This window comes from Amblyraja radiata, chromosome 15, assembly GCF_010909765.2.
Source record: "Amblyraja radiata isolate CabotCenter1 chromosome 15, sAmbRad1.1.pri, whole genome shotgun sequence".
In the NCBI taxonomy this organism is placed as follows: domain Eukaryota; kingdom Metazoa; phylum Chordata; class Chondrichthyes; order Rajiformes; family Rajidae; genus Amblyraja; species Amblyraja radiata.
In genome coordinates, this window is record NC_045970.1 from 41304649 (window position 1) to 41326267 (window position 21619).

At 44.3% G+C, this 21619-nt stretch overlaps 1 protein-coding gene across 3 annotated transcripts in view; it reads left to right on the top strand.

Moving 5' to 3' along the window:
• Positions 1 to 21619, top strand: part of sh3pxd2a (SH3 and PX domains 2A) — a 105663-nt gene that overhangs the window by 40719 nt on the left and 43325 nt on the right. For 2 of the 3 annotated variants that reach the window (XM_033034239.1, XM_033034240.1), the window contains exons 4-6: positions 1006 to 1082; positions 4086 to 4177; positions 14400 to 14428. In XM_033034239.1, the coding sequence (XP_032890130.1) occupies positions 1006 to 1082; positions 4086 to 4177; positions 14400 to 14428 (198 nt within the window). Of the gene's footprint in view, positions 1 to 1005; positions 1083 to 4085; positions 4178 to 14399; positions 14429 to 21275; positions 21374 to 21619 lie in introns of those variants that run through there. The other variant, XM_033034241.1, reaches the window with a different exon arrangement.

Consider the following 21619-nt stretch of genomic DNA (forward strand, 5'->3'; position numbering starts at 1 on the left):
TTTTTAGATGTTTGTTTCACATTTATTCACTTCCTTACTGCAGATACCCCAAAGGTGCCCCAATCAAGGTCCCTCTGTATAATTTTGTGGCCCCTCTGAAACGTTGTTTGGTTTTGTACATTTGGGAATGTCATCACCACAATAACCTGTTTCCCAGCTTGTTTAAACCTGTTTAGAAAATAGGTGCAGGAGTAGGCCATTTGGCCCTTCGAGCCAGCACCATCACCACCACCGTTTTAATTTAGACATTTTCCAAACTAATTGAACACAATGAATTGCAATTTCTTGGTTAATATTCAAAATAATTGCATAACTGAAATATTGAACGTTTCTCTTTCCACAGATGTAGTATGACCTGAGTGTTTCCAGTGTTTGTTTTTCTTTGATTTCCAGCATCTGCAGATTTTTTAATTTATGAAAGAGTACCCCATCGCATTGTGGTTTGGGGATGCTCTAGGCCGCCAGAACTATACCACCGGTTGGACCGTTGTTGTCCTTCTCGTTAATATAACAGTGGCGTGTACCAGAGGATACTGTACATTCCATGCAGTGCTGTAAATGAACAGAACTCTGAAAGCCCTCAATGGGTCAAGCAGTATATATGAAGGCAAAATGTGTGAGTCATTATTTTGAGGCAAGATTCTGCTGTACATCAGGATGCTGTACATTGCTCCAGTGTCTTATTTTACCTGGCAGTGTTTTATCTTTGAGAATAATGCCACATGTTACTTGGATAATTGACTGGATGTATGAGATACTTTTGAAAAGGACATCAAAAGGCCAAATCCTCTGTTCTTGAACATTTTCTATATAATTTTGAACAGGTTGGAGATTTTTCTACTTTCGTTAGAAACTTTTCTTAAACTGGTGTTTTAAAATGGTCATGCCTTTGTTGGAAAAGTATTACTGAATGTTAACTAAAGCAAGACTTATAATTCGTTTTTTTCAGAGTATGTTGAGTTTAATTTGTTGACAAGATGGCCATTTATTTGCTTTGAACTGCAGGAAAAATTCTTTTTAGAAGAAGCCATGTGAGAGATGTAGCCATGAAGAGACTGAGACCCATTGATGAATATTGCAGGGTAAGAAAATAATGCACAACAGCATTTGCAAGTTTTGTAATGTTAAAATATTTTCTTGTAGTTTGAGTAAATGGTGACATTGGGACCTTCAGGACCACCTCAGTATTTCTGGCCATTTGCATGTCCCTGTGGGACCTTATTATTCTGAAAAGGAGCTAAAAAAATACAAGCTTGAAAACTAATAGGTGCTTAATCATGGAGCAGAACCTGAAGCTATTTTGATTCCTGATTAGAATTGAATTGTACACACGTGCAGGATCAATTTACTCGGGTAAAGGAAAGCAGTATCGTCTGACAACATTCATCACTGTCTGCAACTCCTTCAATTTTGGTGTTATCAGCAAACTTACTCACCAGCCCATCTACATTTATGTTTAGTTTCATCAGGGCTAGTCACTTTCTGCAAGTTCACTGTCAGTAAGGCCAATCTGACATCTGCAACAGTGACCATGGGTACAATTGCACCCGGGGCTCAGGGTGGGTAATGTCATTTTGCAAACCTTCTGTTCAAAATGAGCATAGAATGTGTTTTGTTCCAGGTGGAATGCATTGTTGGTAGTGATTCTGCCCGACTTTACTTTGTAATCCATTATAGCAGACAAGCTTGGCTCACTTAATAATAATAATAATAAATTTTATTTAATGGGCGCCTTTCAAACATCTCAAGGACACCTTACATAGTATATCGGAATAACATATAATCGGAATATAACAAGTAATAAAGACATCACAGAGACACAAATTAAAAACAGGATTCAATCCAAAAACAGAAAATCAAAAACACAGTGTGAAGAGGGAGCAGCGGCAGCCAAAGCGCGCCAGCGTCCACTCTCTCTTCACGGCAGCCATCTTGGACACAGACCTACAAGACTACAATTAGACAAAAAAATCATCCCCCCACAGTGGATAGCACTGTGGAGGAAGGCACAATGTCCAGTCCCCACCCCATGTTCACCCCAAAGTCAGGCCTATTGAGGCCACCGCAATTGCCTCTACGGAGGCCCGATGTCCCTGGCCGTTCTCACCGGGTGGTCTTGCCCCGGCGTCGGGAGAGTCCTTTCGGCGGCTGGGCCACTTGGAACGGCCGCTTCTTGGTTGGAGCCCGCGGCTGCCGAAGCCGACAAGGTCGCGCCGGTTTGGAGCTCCCAGGCTCCCAATGACAAAGTCGGCGCCACCTCTCTGCACTGCCGCCTTGCCGCCCCTACGCTCCGCAGACCCGCAGCCCGGAGATGTTGCTCTCGGCGGTCCAGCTCGCCAGAGCTCCAGCGCGTCGCTCCAGCGCGGCGACCCAGGCAAGGGATCGCCCGCTCCGCTCCAGCGCTCCAATGCTGTGCCGCCGCCGAGGCCGAGGTGCTGGGCGGTTCCTGCCAGGAAACGGTGCTCCAAGCCTGCAGGTAGGCCACGAGGACGGGTCAACGGGCAGCCCGGAGAAAAGGCTGCCACACCGACCAGGTAGGGACCTAGAAATTAAGTTTACACCTACCCCCCACATTAAAAAGACCATATCCCCTACAAACAAAAAACAGGACTCACTAAAAACTATAAAAAAAACGGATTTAAAACGGACGGCTGCTGGCTAGCAGCCGTTCACCAAGATGGCTCCTCCTCCTCCACTTGACAGGTATTTATGTGGTGACTCCAGTTTGGTCTGGTATTGTCTCTTGCCATCGACTATATAAAGCTAATACCTAGATTTTCTAAAATTTAATGCGGTGACTTGAACTCCCTCGGTAGTGTAACTATTACCGAATAGTGTAACCATTACACTACCGAGGAAAGAACTGCAGATGATGGTTTAAATTGAAGGTAGTTGCAAAATGCTGGAGTAACTCAGCGGGACAGGCAACATCTCTGGAGAGAAGGAATGGGCGACGTTTCAGGTTGAGACCCTAAACGTCGCCCATTCCTTCCCTCCAGAGATGCTGCCTGTCCCGCTGAGTTACTCCAGCATTTTGCGTCTACCAATCTTTCACTCTAATGGGTCAGTGATTGCAATTGTAGTTCAATTGCAGTAGTGATTGCAGTAATTCAAGTTAGAGATAAATGCAGATTAATGAGATAAAGCACAGAACACATCAAATGTGACATTGAACAGTAGTTAAATTGAACAGTAATTAACATTGGACAAAAGTTAAAGTAAGAAGTATTGTACAGTCTTGGTATTTCACTGAAAGACAATGCAGCCCTCTCTTCATTCATTGACAGTGTGTCTAAGATTGACCCAGGTTCACCATGGTGCAGAAAGTCTCCTTACTGTCTTTTGTGTAAAAACAGTGCTACACTGATCTGGAATGAATGCAAGACAGATACAGGTTTATGATTGAGGAAAGTAAATCAGAGAAGAGTGTCACGAAGTCTCTTAACAACCAGAGCATTGAGTAGCCAGTTGGAGTTGTGCCTCAATATTTCTGTACTCCACAAATAAATTCAGTTTGGTTCACATTACATCATATTACAACTATAAATTATATATTGTAAATTGAAACAGTATTTTTTGTTGTTGCCAAATACTGAAAGTCATATTTTGGGTTGGATTTGAAGGCTTAAGGAAAGTTGCAAGAATCATTATGGGGATGCGGAAAGACTGGAGAAACTAGAGCTTTTCTCCTTTGAACAGTACTTGCAAGGATATCTTGAAGTATTTTTGGATATGGACAAGATGGCGAGAAATTAATTATTTTAGCAGAGGGATTGAGTGGACAGAATGAAGAGGGCAGAAAAATAAGTGTGGGGAGGAAACGTCTTTACACCGCGAATGGTTCCTGGCAATTGTAGAGATAAATCCAATTTAAACACCCAAGAGGGAAATTAAATAATTTACAGGTCAATGAGGAGAGGTGGAAGATCTGGATTGTTCTTGCACAGAGCCTATTTTCAGTTGAGGGGCCCAATTGCCTATTCCACGCTAGACTCCTACTGTAATGAAGTGAATCCTATTGTGACTCTGTATGAAAGTACATTGTTCATATGGCAGTGAATAACTCGTCATTTGATCCACTCTAGGCTTTGGTGCGACTGCCACCCATGATCTCACAGTGCGGGGATGTGCTCCGGTTTTTTGAACCTCGTCCTGAGGATTTGAATCCACCTAAGGAGTAAGTACAGAGCAGAATGCCTGATCCCTGTTACTTATGTATAAACGCTTATGGCAGGAATGTAAAGGAAAATATCTTGCACAGTAAGTGGGGAGGTAATCAGGTGTCCATATGAGCAGCATGTAGGGATTCGTATATCGATAGCTTCAGAAGAGGAAAGATTGGAGGTGGCCCAACTTGAGCATAATGCTGCTCTGGTTGGGCCCAGCACATTGATACAATCACAAAGAAACTGCATCAACAACTCTACTTCCTGAGAAGATTGGGGAGATTTGGTATGTCAGCAAATACTCTCTCAAACTTCTACAGGTGTATAGTCGAGAGCATATTGCCTGGTTGCATCACAGCCCAGTTCAGCAACTCAAACGACCAGGAACGAAGAAGATAGCAAAAAGTGAACACTGCCCAGTCTATCGGTGGTACTGATCTCACCACCATCGAAGGTATCTACAAGAGTTGCGGCCTGAAAAAGGCAGCCAGCATGCATCATCAGAGATCCATGCTACCCTGGCCCCACTCTCATTTCACTCCTGCTATTGGGAAGAAGGTATAGGAAATTAAACTCTAATGTCCAGGCTCAGGAGCAACTTCTTCCCTACAACCATCAGGCTATTAAATACGAAGGTATACACAAAATAACTCAGCGGGACAGGCAGCATCTCTGGAGAGAAGGAATGGGTTTTGGGTCGAGACCCTTCTTCAGACTGATGTCAGGGGAGTGGGCAAGACAGAGATAGAATGTTGTGGAAGAACTGGGAAGGGGAGGGGATGGAGAGAGAGGGAAAGCAAGGGTTATTTGAAGTTAGAGAAGTCAATGTTCATACTGCTGGGTGTAAGCTACCTAAGCGAAATATGAGGTGCTGTTCCTCCAATTTGCGCTGGGCCTCACTCTGACAATGGAGGAGGCCTAGGACAGAAAGGTCAGATTGGGAAAGGGAGGGGGAGTTAAAGTGCTGAGCAACCGGGAGATCAGGTCAGTTAAGGTCAGGTGTTCTGCGAAACGATCGCCGAGCCTGTGCTTGGTCTTGCCAATAATATAGCATTAAATACTACAACCTCCAAATAAGCTCCAAACTACATGGACTTGGGAGCATTATGTTTGTCTTTGCACTACTATTGTTTGTTTATTTGTTTTTATATATACAAATTTATAATGAATCAGTAAATACTTGTATGTATGTACTGAACTTTCTTGTTGTTTATCATGGGTTTTACAGAGCACTATGTTTGCATATCTGTGGTGCTGCTGCAAGTAAGAATTTCATTATTACGTTTGAGACGTGACATTGAAATCATCTTGATGATCATCTCGAGCATGAGGAAGTTTGATCACCTATTCTTTACATTCAATGGCATTACCATTGCCTGGGTTCAGGAGTTATACAGAAAATGCAACCAGACCATCCTCAAAAATCCATAGGCTGCAGAAGCTGAGCAGAGGCTGGGTTTCCTGTAGTGAATTTAACCCCTTCTGACTGCTCAAGACCTACGTGTAAAAGCCCTGTGTCACGGTATGAGTTCATTCCAAGATTTCTCCCGAGTTTGCCCTGATTCGAACTCGGAGATTTACGGTACTGGCCACTCTGGGCTCTCGTGGACATTTTTCATCATGTTGAAAAATCTTCACGAGTCTTCCCATGCTTACCTGCCGTTAGCGAGTCTTCCCGAGTACCTGCCGTTAGCGCTAAGAGACGTCCCCGAGCTCCGACGTACCTGCTACGTTCATTCTCCGTGCTTACCACGTGTTTGATTTTTTTTAAACTCGGGAGAGCTCTTGGAATGAACTCGTACCGTGGGACAGGGCTTTAGGGAAAATGTCAAGATTGTAAGGCAAATGTCAAGAGTGGAACACACTCCATTTTTATGAATAGGTTCAGCACAACATTACTTGAGTGTCTTCAGTAAACACTATTAATGAATAAACTAAAATTAAAAAAAATAAAAAAATCCCTCACTGATACACTGTAATTCCAGTGTGTATTTAACAACTGCAGCAACTCATCAGTGTTTCCTCAGCCCACCTGCCCAAGTGATCAAGGTCCAACTGCAATTATTGACAACCATCTTCACTTTCTGCAATGGCACCTACTGTAGTGTCATCTGCAAACTTGCTAATCATGCCTTGTATGATCTCATCCAAATCATTGATATAGATGACAAACAGTAATGGGCTCAGCACCGAACCCTAAGCACACCACTAGTCACAGTCCTCCGGAAGCCAATTTTCTATCCATTCAGCTATCTCTCCTTGGATCCCCATGTGATCTAATCTTCCAGAGCAGCTTACCATGCGGAACCGTGTCAAATGTCAGGGTAGCTGTCGGTGTTGATGGGTTTTGTCGTGGATGTCAGTTGATAGTCTGTGATCGAGACAAACAGATCGAGAAATGAGAGAGAGGTATTAGTGATAGTCCAAGCGAATTTGAGGGATGATGGAAATGAGTGGTAAAGTTAACAAAATCAGCGAGTTCTCCAAGGGTGCAGGAAACGGCTTAAATACAGTCGTCGATGTAGAAGTCTTTTTTTGTGCTGTTCAAATCTGTAATGACTGAGGTACTGCCCTCTACTGGCCTTATCTTTATATAGCTCAAATTGTTGGTCATAAACACAACTGGGTCCTGTGTTTCAGTTGGTAGAAAATGCACTTAGTAAATTAACATCATGAACGTTTGTGATTTTGGCATGGAAAGAAGAGTTTAATTTAGTCCAGATTGAGTTATTGGCCGCATCTTTCCGTAATGTTAAAATCTTTTTCAAAACTTGATCCATTCCTGGTGGTTTTCATGAAGTTTGTTTATTCTAATTATCAGATGTACTTTAATGTAGTTTACATATCAGAATGAAGTTGCTTCTTCATCACTAATATCAGCATTGTACTGAATTGTAGTAAAAAGCAGATGGTCAATTTATTTGAGTGTGACAGTGAGAGGACTTTGTTGCTGTGATTTGAGGCGGGGCAGTGACTATAGATTGCTGTAAATGCATTTTATGTTTAATAGCAATTATAATTTCTGATACTGAATACAGCTGGTTTGCATATGCGCGGGGACGCTTGATGCATGTCTGGCATTAGTCCCATTTCATACATATCTTTTCATTACCTGCTCTGTGCACATAACTATTTTGTGTGTTACCGGCATAGCACTGATTTACATTAGTTTCAACCACATAAAAATAAGCAAAGATTTCTGTGGAAACTTTGTTTGTCTGCACTATCCAGGTTAGAAGATAGCTGCATTAAGATTATGGTGTTTGAAATGAAACTTTCTGAACAACTCCTCAGAGGCTCTTGTAGTCAAAGCTGAGCTGGGTGTTGCTGTTGGTAATGGTTCAAGAAGTTTTGGAAGAATGTAACTCTAATTTACAGAAGGGCAGTTTGATTGGTGCGAGGGTGGGAAAGTGAATTGAGATTTGGGGAGGAAAAAGCAAGAAGGTGGGGGTGTTGGGTGGAGGAATGGGTGGGGGTAAGCTAGTGAGAGCTAGTGAAATGTCCTCTCCTAGGTGAAAAGGACTTTCCCAAAAATGGACTCCACCCATGGCAAGAATATGATAAGCTATAGGACTGAACAGAGATTGTGTACTTGATCCTGGTGCGCTTGCTGGCTGCTCAATCTAACACCAGTGAGAATGTGGAGCATTTAGCATTCGCCTACAGGTTGGTGTAATGTGTTTATTTTTGAGAGAGAGAGAGAAACCAACTGGTAGGACCCCATGCTATTTGTATTTGATTTTGGCAGTGGGAGCAATATGGAAGAGTGCTGGGAAGCAATGGGAAATGGAAGGGATGGTGTGAAGTATCTTTTCATACTATGCTTGCTCTTCTCATGAATACTAGTTGACGGATTGACGATTTCACAGAAGGGGTATGGTATGCTTGCCTTCATTGGACAGTTCATTGGTTATACGAGTCAAAGTATCAAAGGTATCAAAGGTATTTTATTAGTCACATACACACTAGGTGTAGTGAAATGCTTATTGCCATTTTGCAGCACATAAAGAAAGAACAGACATAACATTAATAAGAGTTTTAGAACATAAAAAAACATCCCCCCACAATGGTTCCCATTATGAGGGAAGGCACAAAGTCCAGTCCCCATCCCCAGTTCACCCATAGTCAGGCCTATTGAGGCCTCCACAGTTGCCTCTACGGAGGCCCGATGTTCCAGGCTGTTCTCGCCGGGTGGTGGTGCTCCGGCGTCGGGTTGGCTTCCGAAGCCAACAAGGCCGCGCCGGTTGGAGCTCCACTACTGGCGATCTCGTCGCAAGATCCCAGGCTCCCGGTGTAAAGTTCGGCGCCGCCGCCCGCAGCTGGCCGCTCCACAGACCCGCAGCTCCGCGATGTTGTTCCCGGCGGTTCTTCAGCTCACCGGAGCTCCAGCGCGGTGACCCAGGCAAGGCATCGCCCGCTCCACGATAGCGCTCCAGCGCTGTGCCGCCGCCGAAGCCGAGGTTCTGGGCGGTCCCCGACAGGAAACGCCGCTCCAGGCCAGCTGGTAGGCCGCGAGGACGGGTCGAAGCTGCAGCCCGGAGAAAAGCTGCCTCTCCGACCAGGTAGGGACCCTGAAAAGTAGTTTCCCCCTTCCTCCCCCACCCCCCACATAAAAAAGTCTAGACCTCCAAACAAAACACTTTAACTAACTAAAAATAAAAATAAAACGATGAAAAGACAGACAGCTGCTGGCTGGGCAGCCATACACAGGACAGCGCCCCCTCTGTCAAAAGGTCATGATGCAGCTTTATAGCACTTTGGTCATCCACATTTAAAGTATTGTATGCTGTTCTGATTGCCCCATTACAGGAACGATGTGGAAGCTTTGGAGAGGGTTCAAGAGTGTAAAGGAGTGATATCTGACACACTGTAACCTTTACTGGTAGTTTATTATAGCACATGGCACACACGTCCCAGCACTGACTGCATCCAGCCTTCAGGCGCACTGGGACCTAGTGGGAGGAACAAAGGGAGGATACTACAGTTATACTAATATGATGGGGCGTGGTTAGTGGTGATGAGGTAACTACATTGTAGGTTGCATGCATAACCCATCTACATCCTTCCCCTTACAATTTAAACAAGTTACAACAATGGCAGGTTTGTTATACAGAACCTGCAAAGCTAAGCATACTCTCCGTAGCGAGCCGGAGGTTTTACAATCCGACCCGAGCGAGTGCGCACCGCACCTTCACCCTCCCCACCCGAAAGAAGAGGAGGAGGGACAGGAACAGAAACAGGACGGGGAGAGAAGGTGGGCGGAGAACCCAGCTTGGAGGGGGAACGGAGATGCACAGGTGAGCCAGGTGAAACAGAAGGGGTAGAATGAGCAGAAGTGGGAGAAAGAGAAGACCTTGCAGGGGACAACAGAGCCTGAGGAGCAAAACCGGGAGGAGCAGGGGGGGGTAACCGAGGCAAAAGGACCGACCGTGGCATGCAGGGAGCAGAGGGTACGTTAGTGGAGGAAGGCTCGACACGCGACGGAGGGGTATACGGAATCGCAGGAGGTGGTTTGGGCTCGTTAACCGCAAACAGGTGCTGGCGGCTGCGTCGGTATACAGTCCCTTCAAAATCCACGAGGTATGACCGTGGCGCGCTGTCAAACCCGACGACGGTGGCAAGTCGGGAGTAGCCGGTGGGCGTCTGCAAACGGACGACCTGTCCAGGCATCAGTGGCGAAAGAGGGCGGCAGGATTTGTCATGCGAGTGGCGCTGGATTCCGTGCTTCTGAGCAATACGTTGCTGGACATCAGCAGGCTGCAGGACTTTGGGCATCAGGGACTGCTGGGCAATAGGCATCGGAGGGCGGACAACACGGGACATGAGTCGCTGGGCAGGGGATCCCATGGTACTTGGGACTTTGCAGGGGATGTAGATGAAAACCGGTAAACGGGAAGCGCGAGTTTTAAACTTCTGACACCATGTAAAGGAGTGATATCTGACACACTGTAACCTTTACTGGTAGTTTATTATAGCACATGGCACACACGTCCCAGCACTGACTGCATCCAGCCTTCAGGCGCACTAGTGGGAGGAACAAAGGGAGGATACTACAGTTATACTAATATGATGGTGCGTGGTTAGTGGTGATGAGGTAACTACATTGTAGGTTGCATGCATAACCCATCTACAAAGAGTTTTGCCAGAATAGAGATTAGAGGGCTGGTCCAATCTTTCTGGGAAGCAATGGGAAATGAAAGGGATGAAGATGTGAAGTATCTTTTCGTACTATGCTTGCTCTTCTCATGAATACCAGTTGGCGGATCCACTATTTCACAGAATGGGTATGGTATGCTTCTGTGGGGTAGGGTATGGAACAAGGAAAGATTGGACCAACTTAGATCTTTGGAGGCTGTGGGTAACCTGATATAAGTATATGAAATCGAGAGACATACAGTGCCCGCCATCATGTTTGGGACAAAGACCCATCATTTATTTATTTGTCTCTGTACTCCACAATTTGAGATTTGTAATAGAAAAAATGACATGTGGCTAAAGTTCACATTGTCAGATTTTAATAAAGGCCATTTTTATACATTTTGGTTTCACTATGTAGAAATTACAGCAGTGTTTACACAGTCCCCCTCCCCATTTCAGGGCACCATAATGTTTGGGATATAAGGCTTCACAGGTGTTTGTAATTGCTCCGGTGTGTAATAATTGCCTCCTTAATGCAGGTATAAGAGAGCTCTCAGTACATCGTCTTTCCTCGAGTCTTTCCATCACCTTTGGAAACTTTTATTGCTGTTTATCAACATGAGGACAAAGTTGTGCCAATGAAAGTCAAAGAAGCCATTATGAGACTAAGAAACAAGAATAAAGCTGTTAGAGACATCAGCCAAACCTTAGACTTACCAAAATCAACTGTTTGGAACATCATTAAGAAGAAAGAGAGCACTGGAGAGCTTACTAATCACAAAGGGACTGGCAGGCCAAGGACCTCCACAGTTGATGACAGAAGAATTATCTCCCCCTTCCCCCACGCCCCCCCCCTTCCCCCACGACCCCCCCACACACCGCCTTCCCCACGCACCCCCCCTTCCCCACACCCCCATGACAATAAACTCTCTTGACTTGACTTGACGACCCCCCATCCCCCACACCCCCTCTCCCATCACCCCCCCCCACCACCCACCTCCCGCCCCTTACCCCCCACACCATGCTCTTCCTCTCCCCCCCCCCTCCCAGCTCCACCCTCCTGCCCACACCCCTCCTCCCCTCCCACACATGAAGAGGAAGAGGGGGAGTGCTGGGGGATGAGGGGAAATGAGCCGTGCCTGCGCAGTTAGGGGCTATGGGTGAGTTGTGGAATATTGCGTTGGGGAATGGGTTGCGTTGGGGGGACCAGGCCTCCCGTGTGACTGAGACCCAATGGGTCCCACTTAGTCTAGTGGCCTTATTAAAATCTGACAATGTGCACTTTAACCATATGTGATTTTTTTTTTTTCTATTACAAATCTCAAATTGTGTAGTACAGAGGCAAATAAATAAATGATGGGTCTTTGTCCCAAACATTATGGAGGGCACTGTAGGTAGGTGGTCGGAACCTTTTCTCAGGGTGAAAATGTCAAAGACTTTAGGTCAGGGGGGAAAGTATAAAAATGATATGCAGGGAAAGTTTTTTTACACAGTTTCAAGAGCGCATGGAACACACTGCCGGTGGGTGGTAATCAACACAGATATGATAGGCCCATGGTTATGCAAGGAATGGAGGGAGTTGGATCATGTGCAGGAAGAATAAATTAGTTTAACTTGGCAACATGTTCATCACCGACATTGTGGGCTGAAGGGCCTGGTCCTGTACGCCACTATACTATGAGATAAATGGGGGAATGGTTGCGCTCTGTATTTTACAACTACTGGTCTCTTTTCTCCATGTTCTTTTGTGTACGTTCTCACTTTAATTGCTTCCATTTGCTCTTTGGCCAGATAACCTTGGTTTTAGCCAAGGATCTTTAACCTGTAGCAGGGACTTGGGAGTGCTGGTGCAGGATTGCCAAAAAGGTTAATTGCAGGTTGAGGCGGTAATACAGAAGGCAGATGCAATGTTAGCATTCATTTTGAGGACTAGAATATAAAAGGAAGGATGTAATGCTGTAGCTTTATAAGGCACGGGTGAGGTCACATTTGGAATATTGTGAGCAGATTTGGGCCCCATATCTGAGGAAGGATTTGCTGGCGTTGGAGAGGGTCCAGACAAGGTTTACGAGAATTATCCCAGGAATGATTGGGTTAACATATGAGAAGCGTTTGATAACTCTGGGCCTGTACTTGCTGGTGTCTAGAAGGATGAGGGGGCGACCGTATCATGAAAGGCCCAGATAGAGTGAATGTGGAGAGGATGTTTCCAATCGTGGGAGAGTCTTGCACCCGAGGGCACAGCCATAGAATAAATGGACATGCCTTTAGCATGGAGATGAGGAGGAATTCCCTTAGCCAGAGGTAGTGAATCTGTGGAATTCATTGCCGCAGACTGCTGTGGAGGCCAAGTCATTAGGTAGTTTTAAAAGCGTTTGATAGGTTCTTGATTATTAAGAATGTCAACAGGTACAGCGACAAAGCAGGAGAATGGAATTGAGAGGGAAAAATAGCTCAGCCATGTGGCCTAATTCTACAGTAGTTGTGGCCAGACCTGTTGATTATTTCCTGTATTTGCTTCTTTTATTTCAGATTTCCAAGTACTTCAGTTTATTTTGATTTTCATAATTTGCTAAAAGTTGCTCAGATTTAAAGAGAACAATAAGTTGAAGTTAGGATAGTTTGTCGTTGACATGCAACATAAATGTTTTCCAGTCTCCATGGCTGTAGTCTAACTTGCAAGCAATTCCTGTTTTTAATTAAGGAATTATATAGTTTGCCATGCCTGCAAATGGAAGGTTTGCACCATAATTTCCCTTTATTGAAAAAAAAATGAAACTGTCAGATGGAGGAAATGGGATGAGCAGCTGGAAATATAAAGTATGTGTTGCGTGTGCATCTGTCGGTCTGTAGCCATGATCAGCAGGACGTCACTGACACTTGTCTGCTTATGTTGCCTTTTTAAGTGTACCGTTGATTCTTGATTAGTACGGATGTCAGGGGTTATGGGGAGAAGGCAGGAGAATGGGGTTTTGGAGGGTGAGATAGATCAGACATAATTGAATGGCGGAGTAGGCTTGATGAACCAAATGGCCTAATTCTGCTCCTATCACTTATGACCTTATGACTTGGGAAGATATTTCTCATTTAGCAGCTAGAGTTGTGGTTGATGCAGTGCTTAAAAAAAGAGCTGGAGTGGCTCGAGGAAATTATTTTACACAGCCAGTGGTTAGGGTACAGATTGGACTGTTGGGTTTGGCAGTGAGGGTGAGGGAATGAAGTGTAACTGAGTATCATCGTTTGGGACTGCTATTTACAGACTGAGGAAACTTGTTATGTGAGGAATAATGTGCCTCCTGCAAATGGTTGTTACTAAAATGCCTGGGCGTTCACATCGATTTTTAGGCCCTGAATAAAGCTCTGTCTTTCTGGAGTACCACATTCTGGGAACAGAGAGTTTTTTTCTGACTCGAGTGAGCAGATAATAGGAGGTCAGTGTCATTACAATTCTTTAGCTTTGGGCCATGAAATTCTGGAGCCAGTCAGCTTGCAGCTCCGTCACAATGGGGCCCATTCTCCTTGGCAGTAGATGCAAAACTGTTTTCAAGAGATTGACAATTAACCAATTTGTTCCATCCTTTTTTGATTTGAATTGATGCCCTGTATATTCTGTCTGAACTTTAAGATGAGTTTTCATATTTCAACTCTTGTAACCAGAGAGGTCTCTCTTACTGTCACACACTTTGAGAGGCGATTTCATCTCTGAGTGATCCTCAGAGACAGGAATTTAAAACTGCACTACTGTGGGAAAATCAGATCATGTCACCATGAAGGCTGCAGATTTTTAATACTGACTCAATGTGTTTTGAGCCTTACTAAATATGTTTTAGTAATTTGTAATCTGAGGAATTTACTGAGAAGGCACACAAGCCCCTTTAAACAGTCGATGGTATGATCTTAAGTCAGATCACATGACTCTGCAACAACTGTTGGAGATTTTTTTTCCTCTTGCTTGCTGTTCTGGTCGTGCTGCAGTCAGGCACCTTCAATGATGAATAAGGAACGAAAATGGGTGGAGCTGCAGGTACATACTCAGGCCTCCCCTCCCTCAGAGGTTCCACTAATCATGTCTCTGTGCTGCTGTTTGTTTTACAGAGATTGTGGATGGATGAGGAAAAAATCAGGTAAGCATTGTTTTTTTTCATTTTGTTCTCTAAAGAAAATGTTTTCAGACTGTACAACGGAAGTCGCGTATAATAGAATGTCCACGTTGCTGAGCAGCTGACTCCAAACAGTAGGCGGTAACAGCTGGAGATTTGCTAGTTAATTTACACTCTACTTAATTGGAGAATTTGTTTAGATTTTATTTGTGCACCTTAACGTCACTGAAATTCAATCTTTATGAACATACCTTAAAAAAACCTCTCAGAACAAAACTGGCGGCATTTACAATCCTGGGGTTGTGTGGCTGTCATGCTTCCAAACCAAGCTCGTGTGCAGTTAACTGCCTCATTCTTTCGTATTTACAGACTGACCAAAATTGAAGATGTGCTTCAATCTACTCCTTTGGATAAATGTTGCTAAGATTATGCTGAGCAGTGAATGGATGTTTCACTTTCAGGCCTGGTTTATGGGAGAAAACATTTATTTTGAATGCTAAAAATAACCTTTATTGTCTTCAAGCTTCAAATGCTGCCCATCTCAGTGATAGTGAATGCCGGAAGATCCTCCCACTTCAAGCTGCTCCATTTTGGAACACCCATTGAAAATTTAGAAGCTTTGGTTTATAAATCGTTGAACTTGAACTCTCTCAGTGTTTGGGTGCACTGATGGTGTTATCTGCCACTTTCAGAAAAGATTATTCCAGTAAGGTGGCCATATTATGGTAATTCAGGAGTCACAAAAAATGTGTGGTCACCAGGTGAATTCTTAATGATATTGCCATAAGAATGTGAAAGAAAACCAATATCTTTATGGGGATGGGATGAGGCAGAAATGGTAAGGGCGAGTAGGATTTGAGGAACTCCCCTATTCCTGTCTCCCTCTCCCCGTCTCCCCCTCTCCCTCTCCCCCGTCTTCCTCTCCCCGTCCCCTCTCCATGAAAGTAAGCATGCAGGTACAGCAGGTAGTGAAGAAAGCAAATGGCATGTTGGCCTTTATAACAAGAGGAGTTCAGTATAGGAGCAAAGAGGTCCTTCTGCAGTTGTACAGGGCCCTAGTGAGACCACTAGGAGTATTGTGTGCAGTTTTGGTCCCCTAATTTGTGGAAGGACATTCTTGCTATTGAGGGAGTGCAGCGAATTCCCAGGATGGCGGGACTGTCATATGCTGAGCGAATGGAGCGGCTGGGCTTATATACTCTGGGGTTTAGAAGGATGAGAGGGAATCATATTGATATATATATATATGATTACTAGACTAAGTGGGACCCGTTGGGTCCCATGTTCACACGGGAGGGCTGGTCCACCAACGCAATATTCCACCTCCATCAATTCCAATATTGGTGGCCAGTGGGGGGCTTTCTGGAGCGCTAGTATGGGTGTTGTGGGCTGAAGGGACTGGTTTCCAGAGGGCTAGTATGGACATTGTGGGCCAAATGGATTCTTGGTGTGGCAGTCAGTCACTCAAGCCTGATGTGCTGGCAGTTGACTCAAGGCTATTCCTTGAAATTCCATTTCAAGCAGGGTTCAAGGCCACCAAATTCAAGTGCAGTTTCATACCACTTCAAGCAGGGTGCAGGGCCAACAAACCCAAGTGCAGTTTCATACCACTTCAAGCAGGGTCCAAGTCCACCAAAACACTTCCGGGTTTTATAGTCCCTCCGGAAGGGGCGTGGCCTTCAGTAGAGAGAATCTCAACATTTTTTAAACACTAATAACTCTTTTATTTTTCATCGATGGGAAAAATCCTCTTGTCCTGCACAGCGGAGGAGGACCCTGAGTTAGATGGTCAAAAATCACAGCTGTAAGTGGCAGCATTTTTTCTAAAAACAATATACAGAACAACAGGAAGTGGTCAAGATCAGACTTTTAGTAATATAGATTAAGGGTTTGGACATGCTAGAGGCACGAAACATGTTCCCGATGTTGGGGGAAGTCCAGAACCAGGGGCCACAGTTTAAGAATAAGGGGTAAGCCATTTAGAACGGAGACGAGGAAACACTTTTTCTCACAGAGAGTTGTGAGTCTGTGGAATTTGCTGCCTCAGAGGATGGTGGAGGCCTGTTCTCTGGATACTTTCAAGAGAGAGCTAGATAGGGCTCTTAAAGATAGCAGAATCAGGGGATATGGGGTGAAGACTGGAACGGGGTACTGATCACATTGAATGGCGATGCTCGCTCGAAGGGCCAATGGCCTACTCCTGCACCTAATGTCTATTGTCCACTTCTCCCGCCTCCCCCTACACACTATTTCTCCCCCTTCCCTCCCCAACTGGGATTAGTTAGATGGGCCATCTTGATCGGAATTGACGTGTTTGGTTCAAGGGCCTGTTTCAATAGTTTATGACTATGATCATATCATTGTATCTGAGACTCCCTGGACTGTTTGTATTTAGAGTAGCTTTGTTCCTCATTTCAATTTTTTACATGTTCCATTCTTAGTGTTCCAAATGCTCTCATTTGTCTAAGATAGACACAAAATATTGGAGTCACTCAGGCAGCATCTCTGGAGAGAAGGAATGGGTTACGTTTTGGGTCGAGACCCTTCTTCAGACCAATGTCACCCATTCCTTCTCTCCAGAGATGCTGCCTATCCCGCTGAGTTACTCCAGCATTTTGTATCTATCTCCGGTTTAAACCAGCATCTGCAGTTTCTTCCTGCACTCTCCTCAACCTGTTGATCAGATGCCTTCATCAATAGCTTATTATCAGTTAGGCAATCCTGGCCTCACTGTGTCAGAGATATTCCTTTAGTTCTATACATCTTTAACATGCTTTCTGCATTTTAAAATAGCATTTTCTCTTTCCTTGTTCTGACAAAGCCTCTTTGATCTGAAACAATACTCTCCCCCCCCCCCCCCCCCCCCCCCTCCATTTTTGCTGTGCTGTTTCCAGCCCTTTCCTCAATATATTAGGATAATAGGGTTGACTGGATTTCTCCGTACATGGCCAGTGTTTTTAAGATTAACCAGGATCGCAAGGTGTGTGATGTGTGAGCAGAGTACAGAAAGAGCCCATGCCAGTACCTTAGAGCCAGGGTCCTGCCGTGTCTGTAGTATTTGCACACAATGAGTATCAGGTAATTGCCTGTGACCTAAGAAACATTATATTTCTTCTCTATTCCCTTGTTTGCAAGGCTTATGCTTGTTATTGTTGGATTGAATAATCCTTGTCTTTTCCTTTCTGAAGAATGATCCTGACCCAAAGTGTCATTGTCCATTTCTTCCATAGATGCAGCTTGACATGCTGCATTCCTTCAGCATTTAGTATTTTGTTCAAGATTAATGCATCCAAGTCACTTGTCACCCATTTACTTTTGACTTTTCCCTTCCCAGTAAGAAGCCGCTCCTTTTCTATTTGCATCAGATTCCAATATATCATTTTTGAGTTTTGCCTGCTGAACAATTTACATTCTATTTAATTTAGTTTAAACTATGTCAGGTTAAACTAAGTTAGTTTAAACTAGCTTAAGCCAATGGAATCAAGGGATATGGGGAGAAAGCTGGAATGGGGTGCAGATTCTGGATGATCAGCCATGATCATTTTGAATGGCGGTGCTGTCTCAAAGGGCCCAATGGCACCTATTTTCGAAGTTAAAGATGCACTCTGTGTGTCAGTGGAACCTATGTACCTTCAAACAGCACCCAAAATATCCAAGTACTGACTCGTATCCTGCTCAGATTTGCTGCCACCATTTCATTTATCAGTTCTAGCTAACATCATAAAACTTGTTTGTAAATTGGGCCGGTTTATAATTTACTCCCTGTTATTAAGGAGTTCAATTTTAGGAAAGTACATTTCTTGAAATCTTTTCACAAATTCTGTATGTAGCCAAGAGCTTGTCACTTTGCAACTAGTATACACCATGTGTTATAGGAAATCTTGCAAGATGTGAAAAGCTTACAAAGCAAAGATTAAATCATACACTCTTACCTGCAACGTTTGGTTGACACCTAGGTAAATGTCATAGGCATCGAAGAAATGAGAATGAATACAACACAGGCAATTACGCTCACCCCCATGTCCAGAGATCCTTGAACGTGGCAGTCCAGATAGATGTTAAGAAGGTATGTGGGAAACCAGCATTAGCTCATCATTGAACTGAATACAGAACAGGGAGGTCAGACCTCAACTGGAGTACTGCATGCATTTTTCATCACTACAGTATAAGAAAGATGCAGCGTTGAAGAGATGCAGAGGAAATTTTCGAGGATGTTACCTGGGTTGAAGTGGTGTAGTTATGAGGATAGACTGGAGAGGCAATGTCTGTTTTTCCTGGAGAGGCGGAGGTTAAGAAGGGACGAAGTTAAGAAGGGTATCAATATTTTTGACTGCATGAATCTTTTCTTATCAAAGATGAATAACACGAGAGGCGGGTACAATTCCAATGATTAAAAGACGCGTGGGGCTAGATCAAGTGGACAACTTAGTCAGGTGAAAAGGGTCTCAACCCATTCCTTCACTCCAGAGATACTGCCTGTCCCGCTGAGTTACTCCAGCATTTTGTGTCTACCTTAGTCAGATGAGTTGGGCTGAAGGGTCTCTTTCCATGCTGTATATGTTTGATTCTTTCACAAAGGCATGTTGGCAATCTATGATCAGTCCCTGCCTTTCTAAGTGATCATTAATCTTCTTGTTCAGAACATTTTTCCAGCATCTTCTTGATGTTAGAGCTCACAGGTCTTTTGTTACCAGGCTGCGGTATTTCTTCAAATGGCGTGAGCACATTGGCTGTCCACCAGTCACCAATTTGTCCAGCCAAGGGCTAAAAGTCTCAATCAGAGCCCTGCATTCTCTTCCCTTGTCTCCCATAACCGAATGGGATGAATCCCACCAGGCTGTGGGGATTTATTCATCTTTCAACCCACCAAGGCATTGAGTATGTAGAAACAGAAAACTGCAAATGCTGCTTTGCACTAAAGGACACAAAGTGCTGGAGTAATTCAGTACAGTTCAGTTTATTGTCACGTGTACCAAGGTACAGTGAAAAGCTTTTGTTGCGTGCTAACAAGCCAGCGGAAAGATAATACATGATTACAATCGAGCCATTCACAGTGTACAGATACATAAGAGAATAACGTTTAGTGCAAGGTAAAGCCAGTAAAGTCCTATCGAAGATAGTCTGAGGGTTCCCGATGAGGCAGATAGTTCAGGACTACTCTCTGGTTGTGGTAGGATGGTTCATTTGCTTGATAACAGCTGAGAAGAAACTGTCTCTGAATCTGTGTGCGTTTCACACTTTTGTACCTTTAGCCTGATGAGAGAGGGAGAAGAGGGAGTGGCCAGTGGGAGACTGGTCCTTGATTATGCGGCTGGGATTGCCAAGGCAGCATGAGGTGTAAATGGAGTTAATGGAAGGGGGGTTGGTTTGTAAGATGACCTGGGTTGTGCCCACAATTCAGTAGGTTGGGCAGCATTTCTGGAGAACATGGATAGGTGACATTTTGGGTCGGGACCCTTCTTCAGACTGATTGTGGAGGGGGCGCACAGAAAACCGAGAGGAGGGAATCGAGTATTTTCTTTCCTGCACTAGACCTTCATCTGCCTCTTTATGTTCCTTAAACCTGAAGATTACAGTTAGGAATTGAGTCTATTTTCTTCCTAAGAAGTTCCTTTTAATACCTGGCTCTGGTTTTTCTCCCGCATTGATTGATTCTTTATTGTCACATCTACTTGGCACAGTGAAATTCTTTATTTTGCATAAAATACACAAGTATGCAAAGAGTCGCCACGTAGAAGGCATCGACAAAGTAACAAAGTATTTAATATAGTCCCGATGGTCCCTGTTCTGTCTCGTCCTCCCCCCCCCCCCCCCCCCCCCCACCCCCCAGGCTGAGTTCCTCTCTGTTCTCCTGGAGGACCCCTCATATGCTGGGTCCCTCTTTGTTCTTGGTGGCGTGTCCTCGACTGACTGCCGGGACTTGTATGTTAATCTCTATTTGTACGGCGAATCCTTGGGTTTGGATGACTTGCCTTATGGACATCCGACATTACACATATTCTCCCAAATATTTTTAAAGCATTTTTTTAGTTGTAAAGTGTTTGCGGTGTTTGTTAGCTACTGGATAGAGTATATTTTCCATTAGCCTAACTGTGGCTAAAAAAGAACTACAATAAGTTTACATAGAATCCTACTCTTAAGGGTAGCTATTGAAATTGGATGTTTCTGACGCAGAGAAATCGGCTTACAGACTTCGGCTTAGGAACAGAACCCTCGCTTAACCTGGTGACTGCGGGTACATTGGTGCATTAAAATGGGAGTGGAGGTGGCTTCCACAGTTGTGTGTGTGTGGAACTCGGTGATAGTTGATCAAGTTACTTTGGATTACGATGTGTTGGAATGAGGGAAGGTGCTTTGCTGTGAGTGTACATATGTGATATCACGCAAGCTATGAACTGGGCCAGGTTTGCCTGGTCTTTGTTCTTTGCTAATGTAACTTTAGAGATTGGTCTGCGTTGTTGGACGTTGTCAGTAAAAACAGTGCGAGTATGATGAGAGTGGAATGAATTCTGGGAGTAATTGATATTCAGTCAGGAGACAATAAATACTTTTGAACAACTTCCAGGAAAAGCCGACGTATACAACCCAGTAAAACAGCTGCTGAAGAATTACACGAGGCCATGTTTGTCAACATTTGGAGGAGGTGGACTGGACTGTTGAAACAGTTTGAAAGCAGACTCCATTCTAATTCAAATCATTGAGTTAAAAATTTGTGAAATTAAATAAGAAAACAGTTAATCAGATAACCGAGCATGGAAATGCAGTCTTTCTGTGACTGACTATTATGTAAACAGCTTGCCCTCCCTGGACCGTCCCACTCATGTGTTTCTATTTAAGGAGCAGCCGATTGCCATTGGTGTTCTCATCCCCCACACTGCCTCTGGTCTCTCCTTGGCAGAGAGAGACGGGACGGGCTGTTTATTATTTTTAACTGTCTCTGTAGCGGCTGCTGGCATTCTCCCTGATTATGTGTGTGAGATGAAATTGAGAATTGTGGATAATTTGAGTCCTGTGCTAACATCTCTTTCGGGATTAAAGCTCCAAGGATCCTAAATTAAATGCAATCCTGAAGATTTGAATGTTGGGCGACGCAGCTGAGGGGGTGGAAAGAAGATTCTATATGGCCAGATCTTTAGGAATATTCTGTACGCCGAGCTTGAGTTCTGATTGGTTGAAGGGTGCTAAAGATTTGGCCTATCATAAGTGGAATAGACT